Source organism: Cimex lectularius, unplaced genomic scaffold (assembly GCF_000648675.2).
Source record: "Cimex lectularius strain Harlan isolate CLEC.00 unplaced genomic scaffold, Clec_2.1 scaffold151, whole genome shotgun sequence".
NCBI classification, from domain to species: domain Eukaryota; kingdom Metazoa; phylum Arthropoda; class Insecta; order Hemiptera; family Cimicidae; genus Cimex; species Cimex lectularius.
This window is the reverse complement of record NW_019392786.1, coordinates 728,930-753,957: the sequence shown is the minus strand read 5'-3', so window position 1 is coordinate 753,957 and position 25,028 is coordinate 728,930. Positions and strand designations below refer to the sequence as shown.

The 25,028-nt window shown below is 35.0% G+C and overlaps 1 protein-coding gene across 1 annotated transcript in view; it reads left to right on the top strand.

Moving 5' to 3' along the window:
* LOC106662450 (homeobox protein HMX3) overlaps positions 1 to 25,028 on the top strand; it is a 48,817-nt gene that overhangs the window by 7,073 nt on the left and 16,716 nt on the right. Inside the window, exon 2 of the mRNA XM_014386548.2 lies at positions 19,713 to 19,861. Coding sequence (XP_014242034.1) covers positions 19,713 to 19,861 — 149 coding nt within the window. The remainder of the gene's footprint in view (positions 1 to 19,712; positions 19,862 to 25,028) is intronic.

The window sequence follows — 25,028 nt, the reverse complement described above, 5'->3', positions numbered from 1 at the left end:
AATCATATAGCCATAAAGAACAGTGCATATATTAGAACACACAACACAAAAATATTATATTATATCATTGAGAATCATAATTTTTTATTATACAATGTACATGGTAATGCTTTTACTATGTCTCCATTTAATTAAATTCTAATGTTTTATTGCATAATTATTTTACCTGTTAAGTGTGGTTATTAAACAAGAAAGTTTTATGCGTGTAAAAATGAAATTGTCATTTTGACAACCATAGACATAAAGTAAAGCAATTCCTTGATCCAATGAGGTTTTACATCCTTGTTGGATGTCGCGGACAAAGGTCAAATAACTTTACAATACTTTTACAAATTATTATCAATTATTTTTGTGGGCTTTGTCTTCAAAACCAGAACCTCTGGTGTGGTAAATACAAATAGGACGCCCTATTCACCGCAGTCGCAGATTAATCTTTTATCTTTTTACTGCTTTACTTATTTCGAAAAAGAGAAAACTAAGTACCGTACTGGTAGGCCGAAATGTGTTAAGGTAAAATGGTTTAACTAGAGGCAATCTTGTAAACAAGCATTTTTTCGAGATTACGAGAAAAGGCTTATAAATTATTTTATGGAAAATCCATTATATTAAGTGATCTATTGACCAGATTACTTCTTTCAATTAATTAATCTTTTTATGTAAGGTTTTGGTTGAAATGAAAACGTTAGTGCCAAGAATGGGATTCGAACCCAGGACCTTCGGCTAAATACGCCGTTGCTCTACAACTTGAGCTATCGTGACTTCAATCAACTCTAATTTCGCTAGTGGCACTAATTTTTTCATTTCAGCCAAAACCTCTCTAAAAAAAAAGAATTTTAAAACGTTCACGAGCGAACCTGGCAAGAATATGTCCATTTTAATTTAATATTATTTGTTCGAAAAGTATTTTGTATAACAAACAAATAGGTATATTTTTCCCTCTTGACAAAGCAAAATCTTATAAGCCCTTGGTGTCTAGATTAATCTCTTTTTCATAATGTAAATTTAATCTTGTATCGGCTTGTAGTCCGGTACACAAGCACACTTACGAGACAAGACATTCACGCGAAAAAATAAACAACATAGAAAATAAAAACTAACGCTTGTACAAACTACAGTACAGACAAAACAAAACAGGCTCAATAGAAACCCTTTCACGCTCCATATCTTAACCCCAACAGGATCAACACCGAGCCTCGTTTCCTCTGACATATCATCAGCACTGACATTTTGTTAAGCGATATTAAGGACCTACGAGCTTCCATGGATGTGTTAGAAATGACTCAAATCCTAACCGGAACGGCACTGCAAATAAAGAAACTACTGTGAACACTAAAAATCGAGGGTTGGAAATATTTCATCGAAAAAAGGGCCCAAAATTGGAAACGAAAGAGCCGACGTCCTGGCAAAAGAAGCGTTAAAAAATGACCTTTCGATTTAGTTTTATGCCATACCTAGATTTTATATATTACAAACTGTTTCACTAAGTAGTCTGCGGTTATGGGAACAATAATGGGACAATATCGTAAAAATAACTCTACAAACTCTTTCCAAGCGTTCACCAGCGACTAAATTTGGACATCAACATGATCTACATGGTATAAATGCTTAGCTGGCACGGCAAAAACAAAGCCAAAGGACGAGAAACCTCGGTCCAAATCCTGTTCTCATGCGCCATCCATGAAAGACCACGGACCAGGCTAATGAAAGGCGTCATACTATAAAGAGAACTTATGAAGAATTTTGATTATGAATTTAATATCATTAAGAGAGGGTACGATTTGAATAGGGTAAAAATGTACCTAAATATCGTGTAGAATATATATTATGTACAGTGGTGATAATCGTCAATAAGTAAAAACTACTATTTCAATTACAAACTTTGCTTTTGTCTAGCAATGCGAACATGGAATCAAAACATACGATCATTCTCTGATTAATTTAGATTAGATTTTTTTTTAAATAATTTGTAGTACATTACAACTACCTTAGAGTAGGTAATAAGTAACAGTGAGCAAGGTAATTAAAACAAAACAAAATAAAAACCAAGAATGGAGAAAACACCCATTGGTATTTCTCCAATGTTATAATAGTATTGTTTGTTCAATTGATACGTGAGTCATTATCACTTTCACTGTCATCACCATCACTTCCTAGATCTCGCGGCCATTGTCTTTTCCGTCGGCGGGGAGGGTTTGAGGGGATTCGTCGGGATGCGCGATTTCTGATGTGTTAGTTTACGTTAGTTGGGTTTTTTAAAATGAAATTTACGGTAACGGAAACGTATTTCATCTTGTACGAAAGGAATATGTAAATCTGTACGTGTAGTTTGGTTTGATACATAAAATAGAGCATCTAGTATTTTTCGTAGTATTATAGACTGGGCAGTTTGAATGCGGTGGATGTTGGAATATTTGGCTGAACCCCACACTTCCAGTCCGTAAGTCCAAATCGGCTTAACTATGGCGTTGTAAAGCAGCCTTTTATTTTTGAGAGGTAAATTAGAGCGTTTGTCAAGAAGTCGTGCAAGAATTCTAAATCGTGTCATAACCTCCTGACGTTTCAGTCTTGTGTGAGGATTCCACGTCAGGCGTTTGTCGATGTACAATCCGAGGTACCGCATCTTGTCCGCAGTTCGGGAATATTGTTTAAGAAAACAGGGGGGGGGAGATCTTTTTACGAAGAGTGAAGGTAATGTGGCTTTTTGTCAGTATTTGAACGCTTCAATTACTTGATATCGGGTTCAGAGAGAAAAATTAAGTGCCCTTTGGTGGATCTGCAATGCCCTATTCTCAATCTTGTTAAAATTACATCCTCTGCTTTTCCTAAATGAGGAAGATCAAGAACAGATATTTGGCTTGTATCTCACGTAACTGTTTTCTCTAACACTCAATTTTAACTTTGCAAAAGGGTACTAGGACTTGCTGACTATCAGAATTGCTAATGCTGTTTTAATGCTGCTTCTTTGACAGCTGTTAACGTTTCCCATTATTAAATCCAATATATTTAGTTGTCTGATTGACCATACTTCTTTCAATTATTTAATCTTTTTATGTTAGGTCTTGATTGAAATGGTTTCCCATTATGTTAGTTGAGTTATTCAAATAAACAGAATATTTTTTTCCCTGTAGTGCGTTAGTGAAGATAATCTGTCTTGCTCTATTGGATTGTTCGTTTAATTGTTGAATCTCATCTGGATGGATTATGTTTAAGCATTTGATTATTGTCATCACTGCAGTCTTGAGGTCGGTTTTAGGGAGAGAGATTTTTTTTTTATCACCGCAAACACAGGCTGGTCCAATACCATTCAGGTTTTTGCATGTCGACATACATATCTATTCAGCGGATATAGTTTTATGTCTAAATTAAAATCTGAAACATATTTCATAATTTTATTTCTTCGTTACCTATCGTTTTTGTTCTGCCTATCTTTGCTGTTTGTGTCCGTGAGAAGTTTCGGCATTTTGGCACGGAAATCTCATAAATTAAAATTTTTGATACTGCATTGGTTATATCTTTGATAACCGCTAATATGAAAAAGATTTAAATCCACAAAATGGCAAAAATACCGGAAAGGCAATGTTGTATGTTGCGCTATATATTTAAATATTTAATTAGATATAGCTATATAGATGGATACATAGATATATAAATAATTGAAATAGGTCGAAACTTGACAGTAACAACTGAATGTGCTTTTTTAACAAGACCATACAAAAGTGGTCGATACTTCTTACACAAAACATTTACAGATTTACATAACTGAAGATTCCTTAAAAAGATGTACATTTTCTGCAATTAACGTCGAATTTTTTAAGTTACAATATTCAATGGCAATTCGAACCTCGCCTCATGAGATTTCCAATTGAGTTTCAAACTCAACCTCGGCGATTCACCAATTACGGACGGTCTCGACGGAGTTGTTGAGAGATTAGGCATTGTTCTCAAGACGCTGAGCGTGAGTAAGGGTTGGCCTATTGTTCTTCGCCAAAGGGTGGGGTGAGTTTTTGCCAAAAGTATTGGATTTTGCCGTAAGTTGTTCCTGGAAAGACGCCGTCGTGTACCTGGCTCACCGATATCCATCTCAACGGGTCTCACGCTACCTTTTTCCCCCACTAATCGTGTAAACAAGTAAACAACCCCTTTTGTCCACCCCTTGGTAGATGGTAGATTAGCCTTATCGACTACCGGGGCTTTAATTAAATTAACTCACTTTACATCAGTGGTTTTAACTCTAAAAGCCAGTGAAACAACGTTATTCAATTATCACATACTGATTGATTATATAAACGAACTAAAATCGAACGATATTTATTTAAATAATAATCTTTACGGTTTATTAGATTTCCGGTTTGATTTTCATCATCAAGCTTTACATTTCCTTTAAGCTTTATAAGTGGCCATTAAGGAGAAATCTTTTCAGGAAAATTTGCCGGCGTTCCCTTAAGTGGGCAGCCCTTGAATAATATAAAACGCCTTGTTTGGAGGCTAAAATTTGAACCCTCTTGGAATAAATCATCTGTGGAAAAAATTTACTTGAATTTCAAGAAATTAACTAATAAAAAATTAATTCCGTTATACTTAATATTGATAATAATTTGAGTAGATTTATTTTTAAGGCTTGTCGATAACTGACATGAAAATCTAGGTAGGTCGTTTAATAATCTCTCGATTATCCTCCACTCTTGCAGGTTCTGGGATCTTGTCATGACCATATTTTTTAAATATGTGGTTCATATCAATTGTCCGCGTTGGAACTATATGTTAAGCCCTCATGTTTTTATGAGCAACTTTATTTTATTTTTATTAGTTATTCAGATATCGTGAGATGCGGTCGGGTGTGATGTAGGTTTCAGAAAAACATTTTCTTTATCGTGCCAACGTTTCGATCTTTATTGAGATCATNTCGAAACGTTGGCACGATAAAGAAAATGTTTTTCTGAAACCTACATCACACCCGACCGCATCTCACGATATCTGAATAACTATCCATTAACGGTCACTAATCTCTACACATTTTATTTTTATTTTACTCTCCATACTTCAACAATTTTGATTTTTTTTGTCATTTGGTATGCCTATCCTCGTTGGGTTGGTCTGTCCGACGTATTTTGGCATTTCGCCATCTTCATTCTGTCTCTTTGATTGCTATGATGTCAAGTCGCCTTTGTAACTGATAGGCCGACTTGTGTTGGTGTTATTTTTTTTTTGTCGATGTCTTTGGTTTTCCATTGTGACGAACCTGTTGTTTGTTTGTTTCTGATGATTTGATCTTTCCGAGAGGCTCACTATATGATATGTCGTGAAGCCGAATAGATAATAATAGTAATAAAATTTGATCCGATCAACTTGGTCACTCAGACGCAGTGGCAGTCTGGGTTATTTTATCTAGTCGAGTCCCTTGACCGATTAAACCTAGTTTGGACCAAACAACAAAGCAGTTAATACTTTAGGCAGGCGCCACACTAGACGGAATGAGACGGAAGTCTTCGAGACGGAAATTTCGCGACGAAAAATCCGCCCAACCCGAACAAGCCAGATATACAGCGGAAATAAACGGAATGACTTTAACAACTGTTTGGATATGCAGTTGATAACGTGACTCAGTTCATCATGTACAGACAATGAAACAACTTTTCATTTTGTGTATTTACAAGGCAATGGAGAAGCAAAAAAAAGAAAAAAAAAGGAGAGAGAACATTCGATTCATCCATTGAATATGAAAAGAGTAGTCACTTGGTCAATTACACTATCTGTATGGGGAATTTCAACGCTATCCTGTCAAGTTCTTCCAATACTCTGGGATGACTATAAAATTTCCACAATAAATTGGTCCAAATCCATACTAGATCAGCTTCACTTGCTGCTTGCTTGTCCGACTGCCTACCTCTTCCGTTCTACGCTTGTCCGTCGTCAGTGTAGCACACCCCATCTACGTTGCAGTGTTTTGATCCGTTTAGATGGAAACCAGCGGAACTTCCATCGACGGACGCTAGTGGATCCATTACGACCGAAATTTCCGTTATGGACTTTCCGTTCAGTCTGTCGCTGGATGTGTGTTTTGGAATGTAAGCTTGTGAAGCGGAAATTTCCGTCGGGAAATCTTCCGTCTAGTGTGGCGGCGGCCTAAGTGTCATATATTGGACCTTATACAAATACAGTAAAATCTCGATGTTTCTTATCCCGATATATCTTAAGAATTATAATTAATTAAGGTTTTTATTTGAGATAAAAAAGTCAATGGCACGAGCGGGATTCGAACCCACGATCTTCGGCTTGATACGCCGCTGCTCTACCACTTGAGCTATCGTGACCTCGATCCACTCGGACATCAACTTTCCATCTCAACCGCATCTTTTGAATTTTCCCTCCTTTTTGCCATTTTTCAAATGTCGTGTAATCGGATTGGATTCTCGACGACAAATGAAATGGCCGCGGAGAGCTGTAGTGAAGTATACTTCCTTTTCAATCATTAAATTCACTAATTTCGTGGTCCGCTTGACCAATTAATATATTACAATTAATTAAGGTTTTTAGATGAGATAAAAAAGTCAATGGCACGATAGCTCAAGTGGTAGAGCAGCGGCGTATCAAGCCGAAGATCGTGGGTTCGAATCCCGCTCGTGCCATTGACTTTTTTATCTCAAATAAAAACCTTAATTAATTATAATATATTAATTGGTCAATCGGACCACGAAATTAGTGAATTTAATATCTTAAGAATGTTGACAAAATCTCGTTAAAATCAGTTAAGTCACCTCGGTGTAACTTTTTTTTTTTTTTTTTTTTTAACTTTCAAGTTCGACAAAATGTATTATTATAATTCGTATTTCAGCATTGATATCCCGATTAAACTTATGAGAGAGGTAGGAGTTTGTTTATAAGGATGGACTGGGCTCTAGTCTAGTACCAGAAGGGCCTGTTGCAACCCGTGGTGGGTGTTTGCACGATTTTGTTTGTTACACCCGATGTCACTTACACACGATAAACCACATTGAAATGACGCCGACGAAGCATGGAAAAAGGTAACGGAAACCACAATAAAATTTGATTCAGTACTTGCGGAGGATATGTCGGATATGGAACCAGAAAATGAAATCCAGCTCGGATGGCGTCTCTTGTCACAAAATTAAGATCCGGCCACTATTCAGGTAGTCGTTAATTTTGATAATGGCGTTGCAGATAATTAACGACTGAAGTTTTCACTTAAAAGACGACGTAGACGGTGAAGAAGAAGAAAACCCAGAACAAGAAGTTCCGAGTATCAGTCCTAAAGAGGGCGAGAAATTAAACATGGGGGGCAATTCTCTCCACTGAACTAGCATTAGACAGCACATGAACTTCATATTTTTTAACTTCATCAAAACCCGCTATAAAAAATTCATCAATCACTGAACACACCCACTAATCTATTAGTGCGACAGTTATCACTTTCACCCCTACCCGAACGATTATCCAAAACGATTGAAGCAAAAATGGCCCAGAGAACTACTCATTGAGGAACGATTGATGAGGTTTCAATGTGAAAGAGTGTGAGATTAGGCAGCTTATCCTACCAGAGGCTAAAATGACAAATTGAGCATAAACGAACATATTTACTTAATACAATATTTGTAGTCAACATCATTAAATAAATGTAATAAAAAAAGTATTTTTTTAAATTTGAAATATCGCGATTTATTGTAAAAGCGTGTGAGAAAAATGGGCATTACGCCTGGCAAATCTAACGCTTGTATGCTGGCGGCAAAGCACATCCTCTCACGTTGCTATGGGGATGGGGAGCATCAAACACAACCCCTCCCACATTAAGGCAATAAATTCCCTCAGCTTTGAACCTGCAATTCACTCTCGCCTGCCGTTTTCACTTTTCCTATTTCCACCTCCGTGGGGTTGGAAAGGGTTGGGCGAACCGACGGACGATTAAACTTGTCCGAAATAATAAATACCATTCCCTGATGAAAGCGAAAGCGAGTTAAATCTTTCAAAGGCGCCTCGAGCTTTTCAAGAAAATTATTGCTTATCTTAATCGGAATAAAGCTCAGGGGCGGCTTTAAATGCTTTCTGGTTAAAAGTCGTCTGCGGGTTTAAAAAAAAAAAATCAAAGCGGCTTTCTTTAGGAGATTAATGAGAACCGGGTGGCTGGCGTCTCTCAACGGATTTATTCCAGTTTTTAAAAAGTGACTATTGGAAAAAAGCTTCATTCCTTTTTAAATCCTCTCCGTGAAATTAGATAATGAATTAACAAATTTCTCGGAAATTTCCTTCTAATAAAATTTAAAACAAAAATTATAAAAATACAAGTTGAGGGTCATGAAAAGAAACTTATAAGAATGTATTAAATATATTTATATCAAATCTAATCGTGAATAATCGTACGAGTAAGTAAGCAGTTAGGAGAGCGATTCAAGTTGACTTAATCAGTTTTTAACGACTATTTTGAAGAAATGAATAAACCCACATCTCTCCTAGCTCTCCATGTTGATCCTATTCATTAGCATGCGTTTATGGACAAACCCATAAAAAAATAAGAAAAAAAAGTCAAATTTGGAAATGCATATTTTCTCAGCCTTTTAAGTCAAAGACCTGCTCTAGGGCTGTTTTTTTTCCTAGCTTCAGCCTTTCATCAGTAATTTCAAAAATTCGGGAACATGTTAATTTTTGAAATTTTTACGAAAACTTCAAATTGAGCCTGGAGCGGCGCACTATTTTTTACATTTTTTCCTGCAAAAATCAGGTGGTCGGTTTATTTTTTGATTGTTTAGGGATGGATATATATAATTAATGTTTTCCAAGAGGTTCAAGCTAAACAAAATCTCGTAGTAAATTCTTCTATTATAAATATAAATTTTTGATTTTTTGTTTTTAAAAAAAGAAGTTTGAATATGGATTTATGTAAACTCAAATTCGTACATACATATACACACATGCATACATGTGCAGAGCCTATCACTATTTGAGGTCCTCCGGCAATTCCAGCTTTTGTAATTTATAATAATTCACGGACAGGTGTCAAGAATCACTCACGTCGGGTTTTGGCAGTCCTGGGTCTGGCCTCGGTCTTATCTGTCCAACCACCCAGGTTGGGCTTCATGTGCTGTCAACAGCTGATTCAGCATCAATTCAGCATCCAAGGCATACAGTTCGTAGATCCCAACCTATTAACTCTCATTAATTCTTAAATACATTATTCCCTAATTATATACCATTCACACAGTTTGGGCGGTGGAGTACTCGATATTCTTCCATCACAACCTTAAAAGTTTTGATTAAAATTCATGTTGTAAATAGATTTTATAAAAAAATTAACATTGCTATTTATTATGTAGGCTGATGCCCCCGAAATCGATATCAATAAAAATAAAATGAGTTTGTTGATTGTCTAGTTGCTGAAAAGAAACCCAAGAAATTATTATACTTTTGTTACTTTGAATTTATTTTCACCCGATCAAGTACTTATTTTTAAGTCTAATCAGGATATATTGGGAGGAGAGGGATCGGGATGCACGCTGCCAGGCTGGGGCGCTTTGGGGTTCTGGAGGATTCTGGTCCCGAGCCCATTACTCAGCTCCTCGAAAAATATACATATAGGGCCAATCAGCTCAGTACTGAAAGCCCCCCCCCCAAAAAAAAAGTACTTGTTTTCATTCCTTTTTTTTAAATTTTGTATTAGAAAAATCGAGGATAAGGCCAAACTGAAAAAAATACTCCTCCGAGAAATTTATTGCATTAATCTGCACTTTGAAACTATTATTAATCATTCACATGATTAAGAAATATGAATATCTTATATTTACAGAATATATTCCTCGAAAGGTTAATGAAAGACCGAGTGTTTTTCTTTCTTGTAAATTTGCATCATCCTTGATTTTGTGATAAAAAAAAATGTGTGGTGATTAGTGACCGTTAATCTATAATTATTCAGAAATCGTGAGATGCGGTTTGGTGTGATGTAGGCATGAAGTGGGCACTCAACACGACACTCAAGAATGCTACAATTACACAGAAGACAAACACTTTGAGCCCTGAAGATGATCTCAATAAAGATCGAAACGTTGGCACGATAAAGAAAATGTTTTTCTGAAACCTACATCACACCAGACCGCATCTCACGATTTCTGAATAATTAGATATAAAAAAATGATAATATCAAAGGCTGATATAAATTACCATGAGATTGTTTTTATTTATTTTTGGTGTAATCATTAAATGCTAAGTTTCCTACGTTTTTTTATAATCCAAATTAGCCGATTGTAAAAAAAAAACATCTTTTCTTAAGAAAAAAAATTTATATTTTAAACGAATAACAACGAAAATTTTAGGTTATATCGTATGATTTCGTTCCTTATAAATTTTGGGAGAAAATAAAATTCAAAAACTGATCATACAAGTGTTCAATGTTTCAATTATTTTCAGAAATATTTCGTCAATAGCACATTTATTTTATTTAATCAGCAAAGGAATTATACGTAGAAAAATTTGTAAGTGCAATAAGAATTATAAATCTTGTAAAGTTCGTATGTCGGAATCCGTCTAAGAGTAGGCCATGTAAGGTTCACACACGGACACGAACATTTGGGCCAAAGCTTACGTACGTGTCCGGCATATAGAGAAAAGATTGAGATGTTGCTCGATGTGATCAAATTAATTGTTGGGTACCATCCATTAGCTCAATATAGAGAGCGTATAGGAACGCCCCCCGATATGAGAATTGTGGTTCAGCACGGCTTTTTGGAAAAAATAGAACTGTTTTATCGTTATAGTACTGTTTGACATCTGGTTTCGTTTTGCAGAATAGGGAGAATGATGTTGCCGAAAATTCTGTACCGTATCGACCAATTAATTAGATTATTATGCGTATAATGCGCGATGGAGGAATATTGAGGACACATTCATCGAGTGAATGGTATTTAAACTGGAAAGATTTGATTTAATAATGATTGAGAGCATGAGCAGTAATGAGTGAGCTTGTTGGTACCTGGAGTCTAACTTCGGCATTGGGATGGATAATACCAGGGTCTGATCACGGACCTTCAAAACCCGAATTAGATGAGAAGACATTAGTATTGATACACATGAGTTATGAGTAATACACATTTCGTTTAAAAACCTCATAGGAGAAAGTAGGATTTGTTTTTCGGTAAATTTGTAAATAACTTGTGCATTTGTTCAACATGCATATATGTCTAAAGGGTACATTAACATAAAAATATAAATGATGATAAGTTATGAGATGATTATGATTATTATGATCAAATGAAATTGGGTGTTTTTCCTTAATAATTTTTCTTGACTATTTGGAGATCGTGAGATGCGGTCCAGTGTGACGTAGGTTTTTAGAAAAACATTTTCTTTATGGTGCCAACGGTTCGATCTTTATTGAGATCATCTTCAGGGCCTGGGATTATAAACATTGTTTAAATTTTACAAACACATGTACCATGTGGAAAAGTGAATTTATACAATGCAAAATATATTTTATATATTCAATCAAAGTATTTCTACTCAATCAAAGTGTTTGTCTTCTGTGTAATTGTGCCATTTTTGCGTGTCGTGTAGAGAGTGCCAGTGAGATTTTGCTATTTTGTGTTTATATACGTTGGATTTTGAAGGGGTGGGGAAGGACGTCGGTATAGAAAAGACATTTTTGTATAAGTTCAAAATAACGTGATAAATTGATTAACCCCTATTAAGAGGTAAACATAAATTACATAATTCCCTACTTTCGCCAATGTCTGGATATTCAGATTTCTTCATGGCAAACTGTACTGGTCTGCCTTTTAATAAAGTTGATTGCGTCAACACCTTCAGAACACAAGTTTTAATGCTAACATTCATCTTAACTTACATAATAATAAACGGGGCTTTTATTGAAACTGCGTTGATGTTGGGTGAATGTGTTTGTAAATTTTTTCTTGTTTATCAAAACGAATTATTTAAGGAATAGTCAAATTATCATTGAACAGTTGGTTGTTCGTAAACATCTTTATTAAACAATCATTCCAAGTTATATAGATCGTTTTAAATTAATCAACTGAAGCCACTTTTTAATAATTTTGTTGTTAAGATGTTTTTCTCCTTCCATGGCAATTATTGTGCAATTTTTGTTATCAATGTTTTACTTACGGTTTATTATTACAAACAACGTATGGACAGTTGCTCACTGAGCCGAAAAGCTGCTACGAAAGGAGATCGGAATAAAGCGGCCCATAGACGATCAATATTATTGCACAATATTTTGGGTTGTTCAATTTAATTGATCGTGTGTAGACGATATTGAAAGTTTGTGCAATACATTCCATGATTGACGAAAAGATGAAAATATATTGTACAACCTGGAAAATATTGCACCGTCTGTTGGCATTATTGCGCAATATCAGTCGGTTTGTGAAGTATGAGCAAGTGCACAAAATATTGCACAAACTTCAATATCGCCTTCAAACTATTCAAGTTCATTGCACAAACAAAATTTTGTACAATATTATTGAACATTAAGGGGCAACCGGCAAATTATTTGGCAATCTATATTGTACAATAATATTGACCGTCTATGGGCCGCTTTAGCAACTAAAAAAAGTAAATCATCTTTCAAACTATACAAAAAAAATTTCATAACAAATTTTTTTGTTAATGCCACAAAAGAAACGTGACATTTTTGGACATAAATAATTAAATAACATGTTATTTGATCCTCCGTTTATGAGACAATTAGAATATGTAGATATGTGGAGGGTTATAAAATAAAGAAACAGGGAGAGAGAACGAGAGTGAGGAAGATGGAGGGAGATTATATGAAACAACGAATTTATGTGATGCTACACCATTTTTTTCACACATTTTTCTTAAACTGTAAAATTTTAATTGCTATTCCATCAAATAATTATATGTCTGTTCCCCAAAACACTAAATTTTTTTCCAAAACGTTTTACATGCAATTCAACAAAGCAAACGATCAACGTTTCTGAACCAGAAATTTGGTAGAAAATTGTGTGTGTAAAACTTGATACTTCATTTAACATTATGAAATAAAAATTTGAATAAAATCTTTTGTAAAATAACATTCCAAATGTACAATTGAATTGTATAAATGATCATAAATTATCTTGATTATGTTCACGCACAAAAATGAATCTGAATTCGTAGCGCTAGATTTTTTAGAATAGGAAATTGTATATTGTTCCTATGACTATTTAAGTAATCTCGTGAATCATAGTGAATTAATAGTTTAGTGTATTTTTGAACACAATATTGATAAAGTGTTTATTTATTTATTTTCCATTTTAGATCGGGCTTGTAAAAAAGTGTAGATAAATGAATTAGGGTTATGGGCTGGAAGGTATTTTGCTGAAATCAATCGATTTAGCCCCGACAGGGCTTTATAAACAACGTATGCTCCGAGAACTTCCATCTCCGAGTGGAAGCTCCCGCGCCCCAAACAACCGATTTCCTTTATTCATGAACCCCAAAGTTCTAGCATCCCCTGAGGTCCGCTCTGAAATATTCAGAGCGACTCGTTCTTGAAGAAAGTTTCTTAATGGGGCTTCCTGTTAATGATTAACCGCTTCCCCAAATGCGCTGAGTCTACAGCCCGCCGCCCCATCTACCTACCCCGTTGCAAAGTGACAAAACTCTTCTAATTACCTTAATAAACTTCGTTACTTTGTCTCATAATTTGCGTTTTTAGTGTCCTACAGGAAAGCGTCGTTTTACCTCAAAAGTGGTTTGAGCTTTTACTGTAATACCCATAAAAGAAGAGCGCCGGTGGGAAAGGGAGTAAATACACTTTGGCAGGTGTCAGCTTCAAATAAAGCTCGTCTCTATTAACTCTACTAACTTTTATAACCTCAAAACATAGTCAATTATTTAAATAAATGTTATGTATCTTTAAAAAAATAATATTGTTTTATTAATTCACAGTAAAAACAGAGAATTTATATTATCTATCTAATCTAACTTAACGATAATACTTTATAATTATAGTTGTTCTTACTTATTTAAAAATTAATGTTTAAAATGGATGGTGTTTATATTTAAATAATGTAATCACTGGGCAATTATTATCGTTATTACAATTAATTAAGGTTTTTAGTTGAGATAAAAAAATTATCGTTATTTTCATTTGGCTGATATTTGTTTAAAGGAATCGAAGCTTTCAGTTTCGAATATTATTAGTTGAAACTTCTTTTTTTTAATACTGCAAGTGCATTAATTTATTGGTTTGTTATGAGAAAATAATACAAAAATTAATTTCATTAAAATTTTAATATATTCAAGATTGACATTTTGTACACCACCTGCCTTCAAAAAAAACTTTTTTATCACATTTATTTGATATTTACAACTACAAATATTGTATTAAGTAAATAAGTTCATATATGTTGGGTTTGTCATTTTAGCCTCTTGCAGGAGAAGTTGCCAAGAGGAAACATTCCTTCACACTGATATTCAAAAAGAACATTTTATTTTTCTAATATGACAGAATTTATTATAAAAATAAAAATATATACACAGTGCCTGTGGTTTAGAAAACAAAGTAGTGTAGAAAACAAAAATAACAATGTAATTGCTGTCTTCTTCGACCTGGAAAAAGCATACGATATGACCTGGAGATTTTGAATTCTTAAGAAATTCTATGATTGGGGTTTAAGAGAGAGCTTAATTAATACATTTTTAAAACATTTACCCGAAATGAAAATCGGGCGAGATTTTGTATTGCGTACGTTAATTCAGGAAAACGGGATTCCTCAGGGTTCTGTTCTGAGTGTCACTTTGTTTGCTATTGCGGTAAATGGTCTGGCTGATAGATGATCGTTTAATCAGGCCTCTGTATTTCGATGGCCTTTGTCCAAAAAATAAACAAAAAACATTAAAAAATATGAAAAACTATGATAACAATAGACTTTAAAAGTATAACCTATTACATTTGATTATACTTTAAAATTTCTATAGGCTCAATTCTGCTCATATATGCACTTGTGTACATGTGCAGAACCGAGCCTATGACGATCACCCAATTCTGTGTTTTAGTGGCCGGGCTCAGAACTTCGTCATATCCGTACCAACATCGTATCGACAACAAGGTCATTTCAGCATTCTATTACTCATTCTTAAATAAATTCTCTTTTATTTATATACCTTTTACTCAAGTAAGGAGACGGCGTACTAGATATTTCCATCACCATTTATCTCGCGTATTGACAACTATACGTACAATACATAGTTCATGAAGGTCGGTAAGGTACTTGATATAGACACTCTTGTACTACACATACATGCACGCATGTAAATATATACATCCTCACGAAACAGTTAAAATATCACCAAATTATGTATATATAAATTATAGTATATATTCATCACATTACCCGCAGTAAACAAAAGTTTCTATATATTCAGAATTACGCCAGTTTCTTGCAGAAATCGTAATAGGGGACCCAAAGGTTCGTTGCCGTGCTCAAGATCTCGTATCAGGCGGCATGCCTACTTGCTCCCTATATGGAGCCAAGGAACGTCATCCTTAAATCATGTGGGGGCAGATTGAGCAAAGTTTCTATATATTCAGAATTACGCCAGTTTCTTCCAGAAATCGAATAGAGGATCCAAACGTGTGTTGCCATGCTCAAGCATCTCATCGGGCAGCATGCCTTCTTGCTCCCTATTTGGAGCCAAAAAACGAACCTTTCAATCATGTGGGACAGATTGCGCAAAATTTCTATATATTCAGAATTACGCCAGTTTCTTCCAGAAATCGGAATAGAGGATCCAAATGTGCGTTGCCGTGCTCAAGCATCTCATATCGGGCATCATGCCTTCTTGCTCCCTATTTGGAGCCAAAAAACGAACCTTTCAATCATGTGGGACAGATTGCGCAAAATTTCTATATATTCAGAATTACGCCAGTTTCTTCCAGACATCGGACAAACGTGCGTTGCCGTGCTCAAGCATCTCATATCGGCCGGCATGCCTACTTGCTCCCTATATGGAGGTAAGAAGCGACACCTTCAATTCTGTTGGACAGATTGAGCAACCCTTCTCTCCATGCCGTGCATATCAGCGGGCTTCGTTTCAAAAGTATGTGTTCGTATGTCACTCAGTATTCTAAAAATAAAAATAGATTTCTATATCGTATAAAAAATTACATTACTTATATATTGTATGTCAAATTATTAAATTTGGTGATAATGGATGACTCAAAATTGTTAATACTTTAATATAAGTAATTTTAATTTTATAGTGCTGATGAAAGAAATATCCAAACAAAAAACTAACCGTGAAACAAGAGCCAAGTTCGAGACTTCCTTCAAAACAATTATCCTATATATGTAATGATATCTGCACTGAGGCCAGTCCGTTCATTTTTAGTCCATAATCTGAGAGAACTCAAACAAAAATATAATAGTTCCAGACTCCCTCCCAAAAATTTCAGCCTATCAAAGAAGTGATATCTATATAGTGGTCAACCTCACTTCAATATTACTTTTCTTTTTTGAGCAACACTTTTTTATTTATATTGCTTAACATTTAGTCAATTTCTGAATGAGCGCTGAGGAGTCTGGAACTTTTTGCTTTCTTTTTTGTCCTTTACCTTTCCTTCACCCATCTCGCCCGTGTGAGCACGCATGGTACTGATGTTTTATTCCTTAGAAAGTGATCAAGTGTGAAGCAATAAAAATAAAAGTTGAGTTTATGTATAACAGAGCAGTCATCAATGTCCCAAATGACTTGCTCAATGGTGCCGTTGGATTCGTCGGCTTAGACCGACATCAATATTTATCCGCAACATCGCACGAGCAACTACCTTTCACGTTTCTACCTATATAAGCAGAGCCTTATAATTTGGATAAAGCGGCATTAATTTTAAGAAAATAACAATTTTAATATTTTTCCATTTTTGCCCATATACGACCTACCTTTGTATTAAATTTCACGTTTTTACCTATACAAGAAGTGCCTTATAATTTGGAAAACAACCCCCTTCCCTTCTTAAAGCAGCACTAATTATGAGAAAATTACAATTTTAAGATTTTTCCATTTTTTACCATATATGGCCTACCTTTGTAAAACATTTCGTGTTTCTACCTGTACCGGAAGTGTGGTAAATCTTGCCAAACCTACATTTGTGCCCAATATATTATTTCTACTTATACAGGAAGTGCCTTATAATTTTGATGTTGAGACTACCCCCTCCTCCCGTAGAGCGCCATTAACTTTGGAAAAATTGAAATTTTCAAATTCTTACTTTTTTATAGTAGAAAACCTAACTTTTTACCAAATTTCATTTTCTACCTACAATGGAACTGTCTTATCATTTTCTTGTTCCTTCCTAATGCAACATTCAGGAAAATTGTAATTTTCCGATTTTTACATTTTTTTAAAGTGCTATATAATTTTGATAACGAGACTACACCCTCCCACCCTAAATTAATTTTAATTAATCACTAATTTTAAGTAAATTGCAATTTTTATATCTTCCCTTTACTTCCAATGTAAAACCCACATTTTTTACAGAATTTCACGTCTAGCCATTCGAGAAGAACCTTCTAATTTTGATGATCAGTGAGTCAGTCAGTAACAAAAATGAAAATTTTGAAATTCTCCCCATTCAAAAAGGCTTAATATTAACTACTCAAATTTTACACTGTCCTAAACGACTTATGCCTAATTAATGTTTCAAATTTCAAAAGCCCATTTTTAAAGGAAGATATAAGGGTGAGAAAACCGGGTGAATTCATTCGAGTAAAAAGAACTGGAAGATATATAATGGGTCATAAATATACTTCTTAACGATAGAAAAACATTACGCTACTTATTTTTATTTTTTCTAAAAAAATACACGTGGATATTTGATTCTATTCATGCACATTTTATTTTGCTATAACATTTTTTCTTTTCTAAGCGCTAACTCATACAATTACGGGAGTTGGGAACATTGGCAGAGACGATAAATCTGACCAAAATATATCAATATTGGTTTAAACAATATTAAAGTTTTAGACTATTTTTTGCCCATCCATTTCCCAGCCGTTCAAGAGCCAGACCACACACCGGCAGAACAATTTATTAGAATTTAGGTCTATAAAAGGATCAGTCTTACTTTCGCATTTATATTCTCTTCATTTAAGAAGAGTTGATAAAGGAAAGGTTACTAATTATTTTTCTTTGTACATTTTGTAACTTCAAGTTTACTGCAGAGTGGTCTCAGATTTGTTGGTTCCGTCTTTCCTGGGAAATAGGGAAACAACCCTCTACACCCTACCAATTTTTTTTGAATAAATAATTTAATAAAAGTAAATAAATAAGTTAATAATTAATATACAATATAGAAGTAAGCTATAAAATTTATAAATTTGTGTACTTAGGAAAGAAACAATTTTATGAGAAGCTATCTATGATTGTTGGGTATAAAATTCTCCAACAAGAACCCCTTGAAAGGCTTGTATGTTTCCACTTTTTTATTAAATCATTTAAAGCTAATGGACATCGTTGTAGAAAGAGAGATCTCAGGCGTACTCTTTATTCCGCAAATATTACACATATTAAAAATCATTGATGTTTGTTTCAATGCATATTTGTAACACACAGTGCTATTTTTAACCCTTGAAGTTACTGATTATTTGGAGATCGTTAGGTGCGATCTGCTGTGACAGGTTTTAGAAAAACAGTCTCTTTATCGTGCCAACGTTTCGATCTTTCTTCAGATCATCTTCAGGGCTCAAAGAGTTTGTTTTCCGTGTAGATGTACATTCTTGTGTGTCGTGTTGATTTGAAGATACTGTTGAAACGTTCCACGGCCTGGTACAATTTGGGTATTTAGAAATCTGGAAGGACCCAAGTCAAAGCTATACTTTGTCCTATATTTGGGTTATATTCAAAGGTTTAGATGTAAGAGGTTTTATTGATTTACCGAATTTTCTTGTTAGCATTTGTTTTTTAAATTTTAATTACTGTACGTAGTAATAGTATTGTTCTGAAAATATCTCTGTTACTCAACAATTACTTATCTACTTTGTTTATAAAATCCGTAAAAAACTACTGTTAACTCAAAATCTTATGTAGGTAATGTATTTAGCTAAAATAAGCCAGTGTCGGTTTAAATCTATTAAAAGTTAAATCTTGTAGTAAAGAATTTTATGCATCACATTTTGAGTTGGTTTTCTTTGAATGTATTAACCATGTTTGTACGATGTTATAAAAAGGGAAACGTTTAAGGCGAAGATAAAAGTGAGGTCAAGAAAAGTTCATTGATCTGGAGAAGGAACGATAAAAAATCGAGGTGCTAGGGAGGAAGAGTTTGAAAGATGTGTTTTTCCGCTCCTCCTCCTCAGGGGAGATCCTCGGGATATTGCGATGTATTCGTGCCCGTCGAGGGCCCTAAAATGGAGTACAAGTTAAGAGCCGGGAAGTGAGCACTTCAGCCTAAGTGCTTTCTCCTTCCTAGCTGTATCCAAGCCGCAAATCAATGCCGCCCCCGACCGCCCCCACCTTCACAACCTACACCTTCAAATTACCTAGAGAGAGTTTACTCCCCGCTTGCGGCCGTTTTCTGAAAGGAAAACTTAGTTGAATACCTCCCTTGACAAAAGGGAATAACGAAGTGGTTTATTCCCGCCCTGATTGCTCCTTTATTCTCTCCTCTTCTCCTTTTAACACTTTCCCTTCACTTTTTCAATTGGCAATTTCTCGTTTTTAATTTCTTTTCTCTTGTTATTTCGTTTCAGGCTAGGCCTCATGGGTCACCTCGGAGCGTTACCGTTGTTATTTCCAAGCCACCACCCGTCCAGTCCATCTTTGGATAAACCATGGTACAGTGCGGCAGTCGCAGCCGCCGCTTGGGCCAGAGTTCAGCCACCTCCGATCAGCCCCACCGGTAACGATTTTTTTAAGATCGTAACAGATTGGTTTTTTAATAACAATTTTAAAAAGCAGACAACAAGAGGCAAGTTCACAATAAGAAACACAAAAACTAATATTAGTTAACCATTTTGTTCAAAATACGCTTCCTATTTATTAATGATGTTAAAAATTAAAGTTAAGTAAAATGTTTAAAATGATAAAAAGAACTATATTAAAGAAAGTCTTTTATAATTAAGAAAAAATATTGACAACTTCACTTTAGTCATTAATGAAAAAACAAATGAAATTAAGTCAAAATTACGAAAAATCCAGTCGTTTCAAAATAAATCGAAACGCGAAAATACTTGTGTCAAAGAGGAAAACAAAAATTTAGTTCAATCCTAAGAGGAATTGTTAAACAATTTGGAATAAATACTTTACTAAACATTTAACGGGGGAAAATTGTCGAACGCAAGTAAAAAAAATCGAAAAATTATAACATAAAAATAGGGTTCATCAAACTTTAAATAGTGAACGACTCATTGGCCACAAAACTTCAATTCCTTAATTTTTGATGGTTGTTTTACGATTGCAATCAGAAAATTTTAATTTTTATCAAATCATATTGGCCAGCATTTCAAAGTTATTGCCTCTTAATACATTAAAGTAAGTTTTTGTAATTAAGAAAAAATATTGACTACTTAAACTTAGTCATTAATCATAAAACAGTTGAGTTGGAAAAATCGAGTAGCTTAAAAATAAATTATTCAGAAATCGTGAGATGCGGTCTGGTGTGATGTAGGTTTCAGAAAATTATTTTCTTTATCGTGCCAACGTTTCGATCTTTATTGAGATCATCTTCAGGGCTCAAAGTGTTTGTCTTCTTGTCTCGTCACTCTCAACACGACATGCAAGAATGGTACAATTACACCGAAGACAAACACTTGGGTTTTGTTGAGTTCATGTACAAAATGGATGATTAGGTCGTTATGAGTAGTGTAATTTTAAATATAAAAAGGATCATTTATAATTTGACGGAGAATTTTAGTTTGGATTGATTGGAGATGTTGAGAATTGGAATCCTCGGTTGGGCCAACAATTCACAACCGTACGCCCAAAGAGGTCTAATCATTGTCTTGTAAATTAAACGTTTGTTTTCAATGTCTAATTTTGATCGTGAGTCAAGTAGTCTTTTCAATAATTTATAACGTCGGTTTGTTTGCTGTATTTTTAGTCTTGTGTGAGGATTCCAAGTCAGTCGTTTATCCGTGAAAAGTCCAAGATAACGCAATGGGAATATACTCATTACAGGACAGATATTTTTACGTAATGTAAAATTTATCTGTACGCTTTTCGCTAGGTTTAAATTTTATTCTCCTCTTTGTGAACCAAACTGTTAATTCATTCAGGTGTTGTTGAAAGTGTTAAGTGTTAATTGAGAGGTCCGAATTGCATAACAATCGCTGTATCATCAGCGAATATGTGTTGAAATGTTCACATGTGTAGGAATATCTACAGTGTATGGTGAAAATAGAAATGGGCCAAGTATGCTTCCATGAGGAAAACCCGCCCTTATGCGTATATAAGGTGAGAATTCAGTTCCCTGACGGACTCGGCAAAATCGGTCCGTCAGATAAGATCTCAGTATGACATAGTACCCATGAGGGTAGATGATCTTCAGTTTCCAAAGCAAGCCCGAGTTCCAATAATCGTCAAAGAAGTAGTTTTTCTAGAATTGTGGCAAGAAAAGAAAGGAGACTGATGGGCCGATAGGAACTTGGAAGATCAGAAGGTTTATTTGGCTTATGACTATTTTAATTATAGAGAACTTTCATTGCAATGGAAAATATGTGGTCCTGAGTATAGAGTTGTATAGTTATGTTAAGCAAAGTAAGCCTCTGTGGGGCAAATTTTGTAATATTTTTGTTGTAATTAGATCATAACTTGGAGCTTTCGTGAAGGTACTTATTAATAGTGTGCCGTATGTCTGATGGAGTAAATGCTTTATTTGCAATGTTGTTCAAATCGTAATTAATTTAAAAAATATTATTTAAGAATTCCACAGTAACACCAATTGGATTAGCGATTTTTCACTCCTATTCTGCTTTTTTGTTATTTTGTATATGCATGCCCGTTTTCTAATAATTAATTGCTAATACATTAGAAATATCAAACTATTGATGTAGTCTTCATGTAAAATTACTATTTAAGCATAGTCTTGGTAAGACGGGAAGAAATCTTGAACATAGTAAAACTGAACTGGCTGTAAATAGTTGTAGTCAAATAGTAAACTAAAGTTGTTTAATACCTCAGCAAATGGAAAATAAGAAAGTAATTGTTGCTTTGTTTTATGGTAGAAACGAATTGAACATATAACGAAAGGAGACTAAATTGAATAGAGGGAAAAAAATTGTCGTTCTCAAAGAAAATCTGTTTTTATTGTATTCTATTAATCTTTTCCAACTATTATTTCTGATGCATACATGCAAATCTATCTGCCACGAATTATTTTCAACAATTGAATTGTCTTTCTACATTCTCTTGTTCTCTGATATTGTATTTACAAAAGAGTCAAAGATTTAAGGTGGTTTTTCCTCATTTTTGTGGTTGATTCATCTGCTTCAAGTTAGCCGATCCTACTGGGAAAAAGATGCATCCGATCTAGCAATATTCCCCACATGCAGCCCTGCGGCCACGGTTCTCAATTGATTTTGACTCAATTTTTCTAGAATTTTGGCAAGGATAGAAAGGAAACTGATGGGTCGATAAGAACTTGGAAGATCAGCAGGTTTATTTGGTTTATGAACCATTTTATAGATAACTTCCATTGCAATGGAAATGTGATCCTGAGCGTTGTATAGTAAAGTAAACCACTGTGTGGCAAAGTTTGTAATATTTATGTTGTAAGTAGGTCGTAACAGGGGAAAAATCGAATATATTTTTAGTTAAAAAAGTTTTGGACTTTAACCACATGTTAAACTAAGTAAAACGAATGAAATAGAAGTGAAACTCCAACGTCAATTAATAAAAGACAAATGCGAGTTTATAATAGTTCTGTTGTGGAGTCCTGAGGGACCAAGACGTACAAAAACGCCGTGTAATTCAAACCAGACGACAAATTACCGGCAAAGGGCGTTTATACACGACACATTGTCTGAAAACCGTTATAACTAAATTGCAGTACCCTGTATATCGTGGACGGTGACGAGTGAGGGAGAGGAAGTAAGGCGTGGCCCCAGGCGAAGAGGGGATGATCCGAGACCAATCCTCGCCCCCTGTGAACAACCCCTGTCTTCCTTGTATCGCTTACATCTGCTCTCGCTCTCGTTCCCCCACGTTATTAGACTCTGTCACCCTTTAAATTAGCTTCGACAAAAACCCCTCCCATTCGGCTGGAGCTGTATAAACAAACGTCCGCTCATCCATCCTCGGATGCCTCCATTGGTTACCCGCCGAGGGACTGAAAAGTTTCAGATGTTTATCTGAAAATCAATAAAATCGGAGATAGCTTCAATTGCCGAGACCTTAACTTATTGACGTCTCTAAAACCCCCGAGATTTGTTTTCTAGGATTAAACATTGATTTTTCCAAGCAACAAACACTTTTTTTTTTAAATACACTGAGAGGCAAAAAATTCCACCAAATTGTTTTTTTGTTTTTTTCATTTTCTCGATAAACGAAAATTCTGCCCTTAATTTGTCTCATTGTTTTTACCAATAAAAATTTGTTTATGCTATGTTTTAAATTGGGAATATCAATTAGACGTAAACACAATTAATCCTTAATCCAAACAAGAATAAAGGATTTTTCAATGTTAACTTTTTACGGAATTTAAAATGTTTATTCAGTCTCATTTTAATTCTGAAGCGATAAACTGTTTTAGTTTTCATCTTTGTTTTCTTAATTTCAATTTTCAAAATTAAAAATGCCATTTAGTGCTGAGGATGTTGCGCGTGGTGTGGCACTTATTGATGATGAATGTTCCATCAGGATGCGGCTATTGCCATCGGAGTTTTCTATGAAACTCTGCGAGACGCCGTTAGACGTTTTCGAAAAACTGAGTCCTACCTTAGAAGGCGTGGTTCTGAATGCCCTTCGGTAACAGAACCACAAACGTATTTTGACTTTGAGAATTTTGCGAAATCGGCACCTTACTGTTCAAGCGATTCATCAGCTCCAAGAAGTTCGAGGTGTCCAAATTTTCGAACGCACTACTCGAAGAAGATTATATCAGTATGGACTGCTTTTCGTCCCGTAAGGGGGCCAGAATTGACCAGAACACACAGAGATCCACGGCTCGCATTTACTCGAGAACACATCCATTGATCTTTGGACGACTGGTCTGCTGTACTTTTTAGAGATGAATGTAGATTTGCTCTACGATCTCCAGATAGGCGTGAAAGAGTGTAAAGAAGACGAAATGAAACGTACGATGCTTGCAATTTTTCCCAGAGCCAATCTTTTCAAGGTAGCTCAGTGATGGTGTGGGCGGGAATTTCAATGAAGAGTCGCACAGAGTTGGTTGTTGTTCTTGGAGGGTCTTTACCGTCCACTCGTTCTGTGGATGAAATTTTGGAACATCGTGCGTTGCCTATCCTCGATGAAATCAGCGACAATACTATTCTAATGCACTATAATGCCCGTCTCTAGCATAGTACAAATCTTCAACAGCATAATACCAGGGTCAGCCTGAGCAGCCCGTTCTCCAGACTTGAAACCCATCGTGCATTTATGGAATATCTTCAAAAGACGAATAAGAGGACGTTCATCACTTCCTTATACACTACACAATCTTGAAAACACGCTTCGTGAAGAATAGGATAACCTCCAGCAAAGAAACGTTTCCAGTCTGGTAAAAAGTATGCTGCGACGTTTTCGAGATGTAATTAAGGCAAGAGAAGGAAATACGCGATCTTGAAATCTTAATTAAAAATCTAAAAGTAAATTAAAACGAATTTTATTTGTCCGTCTTTTTTCATTTTCCTTAGCAATTTAATTTTTTTAGTCAAAGACTCAATTATTATATGTTAAAAAACGTGAAACTTTTATTAATATCTAAAAATATTTACAAATCAATTTATATTACAAGTGGGTGGAATATTTTGCCCGTTGGTTTATTAGCAAGGAGTTCCACAGTCAAGAGACTCCCATCCAATCATCATATCATATTGACAGTGATATTGACCATCCAAGATGGAAAC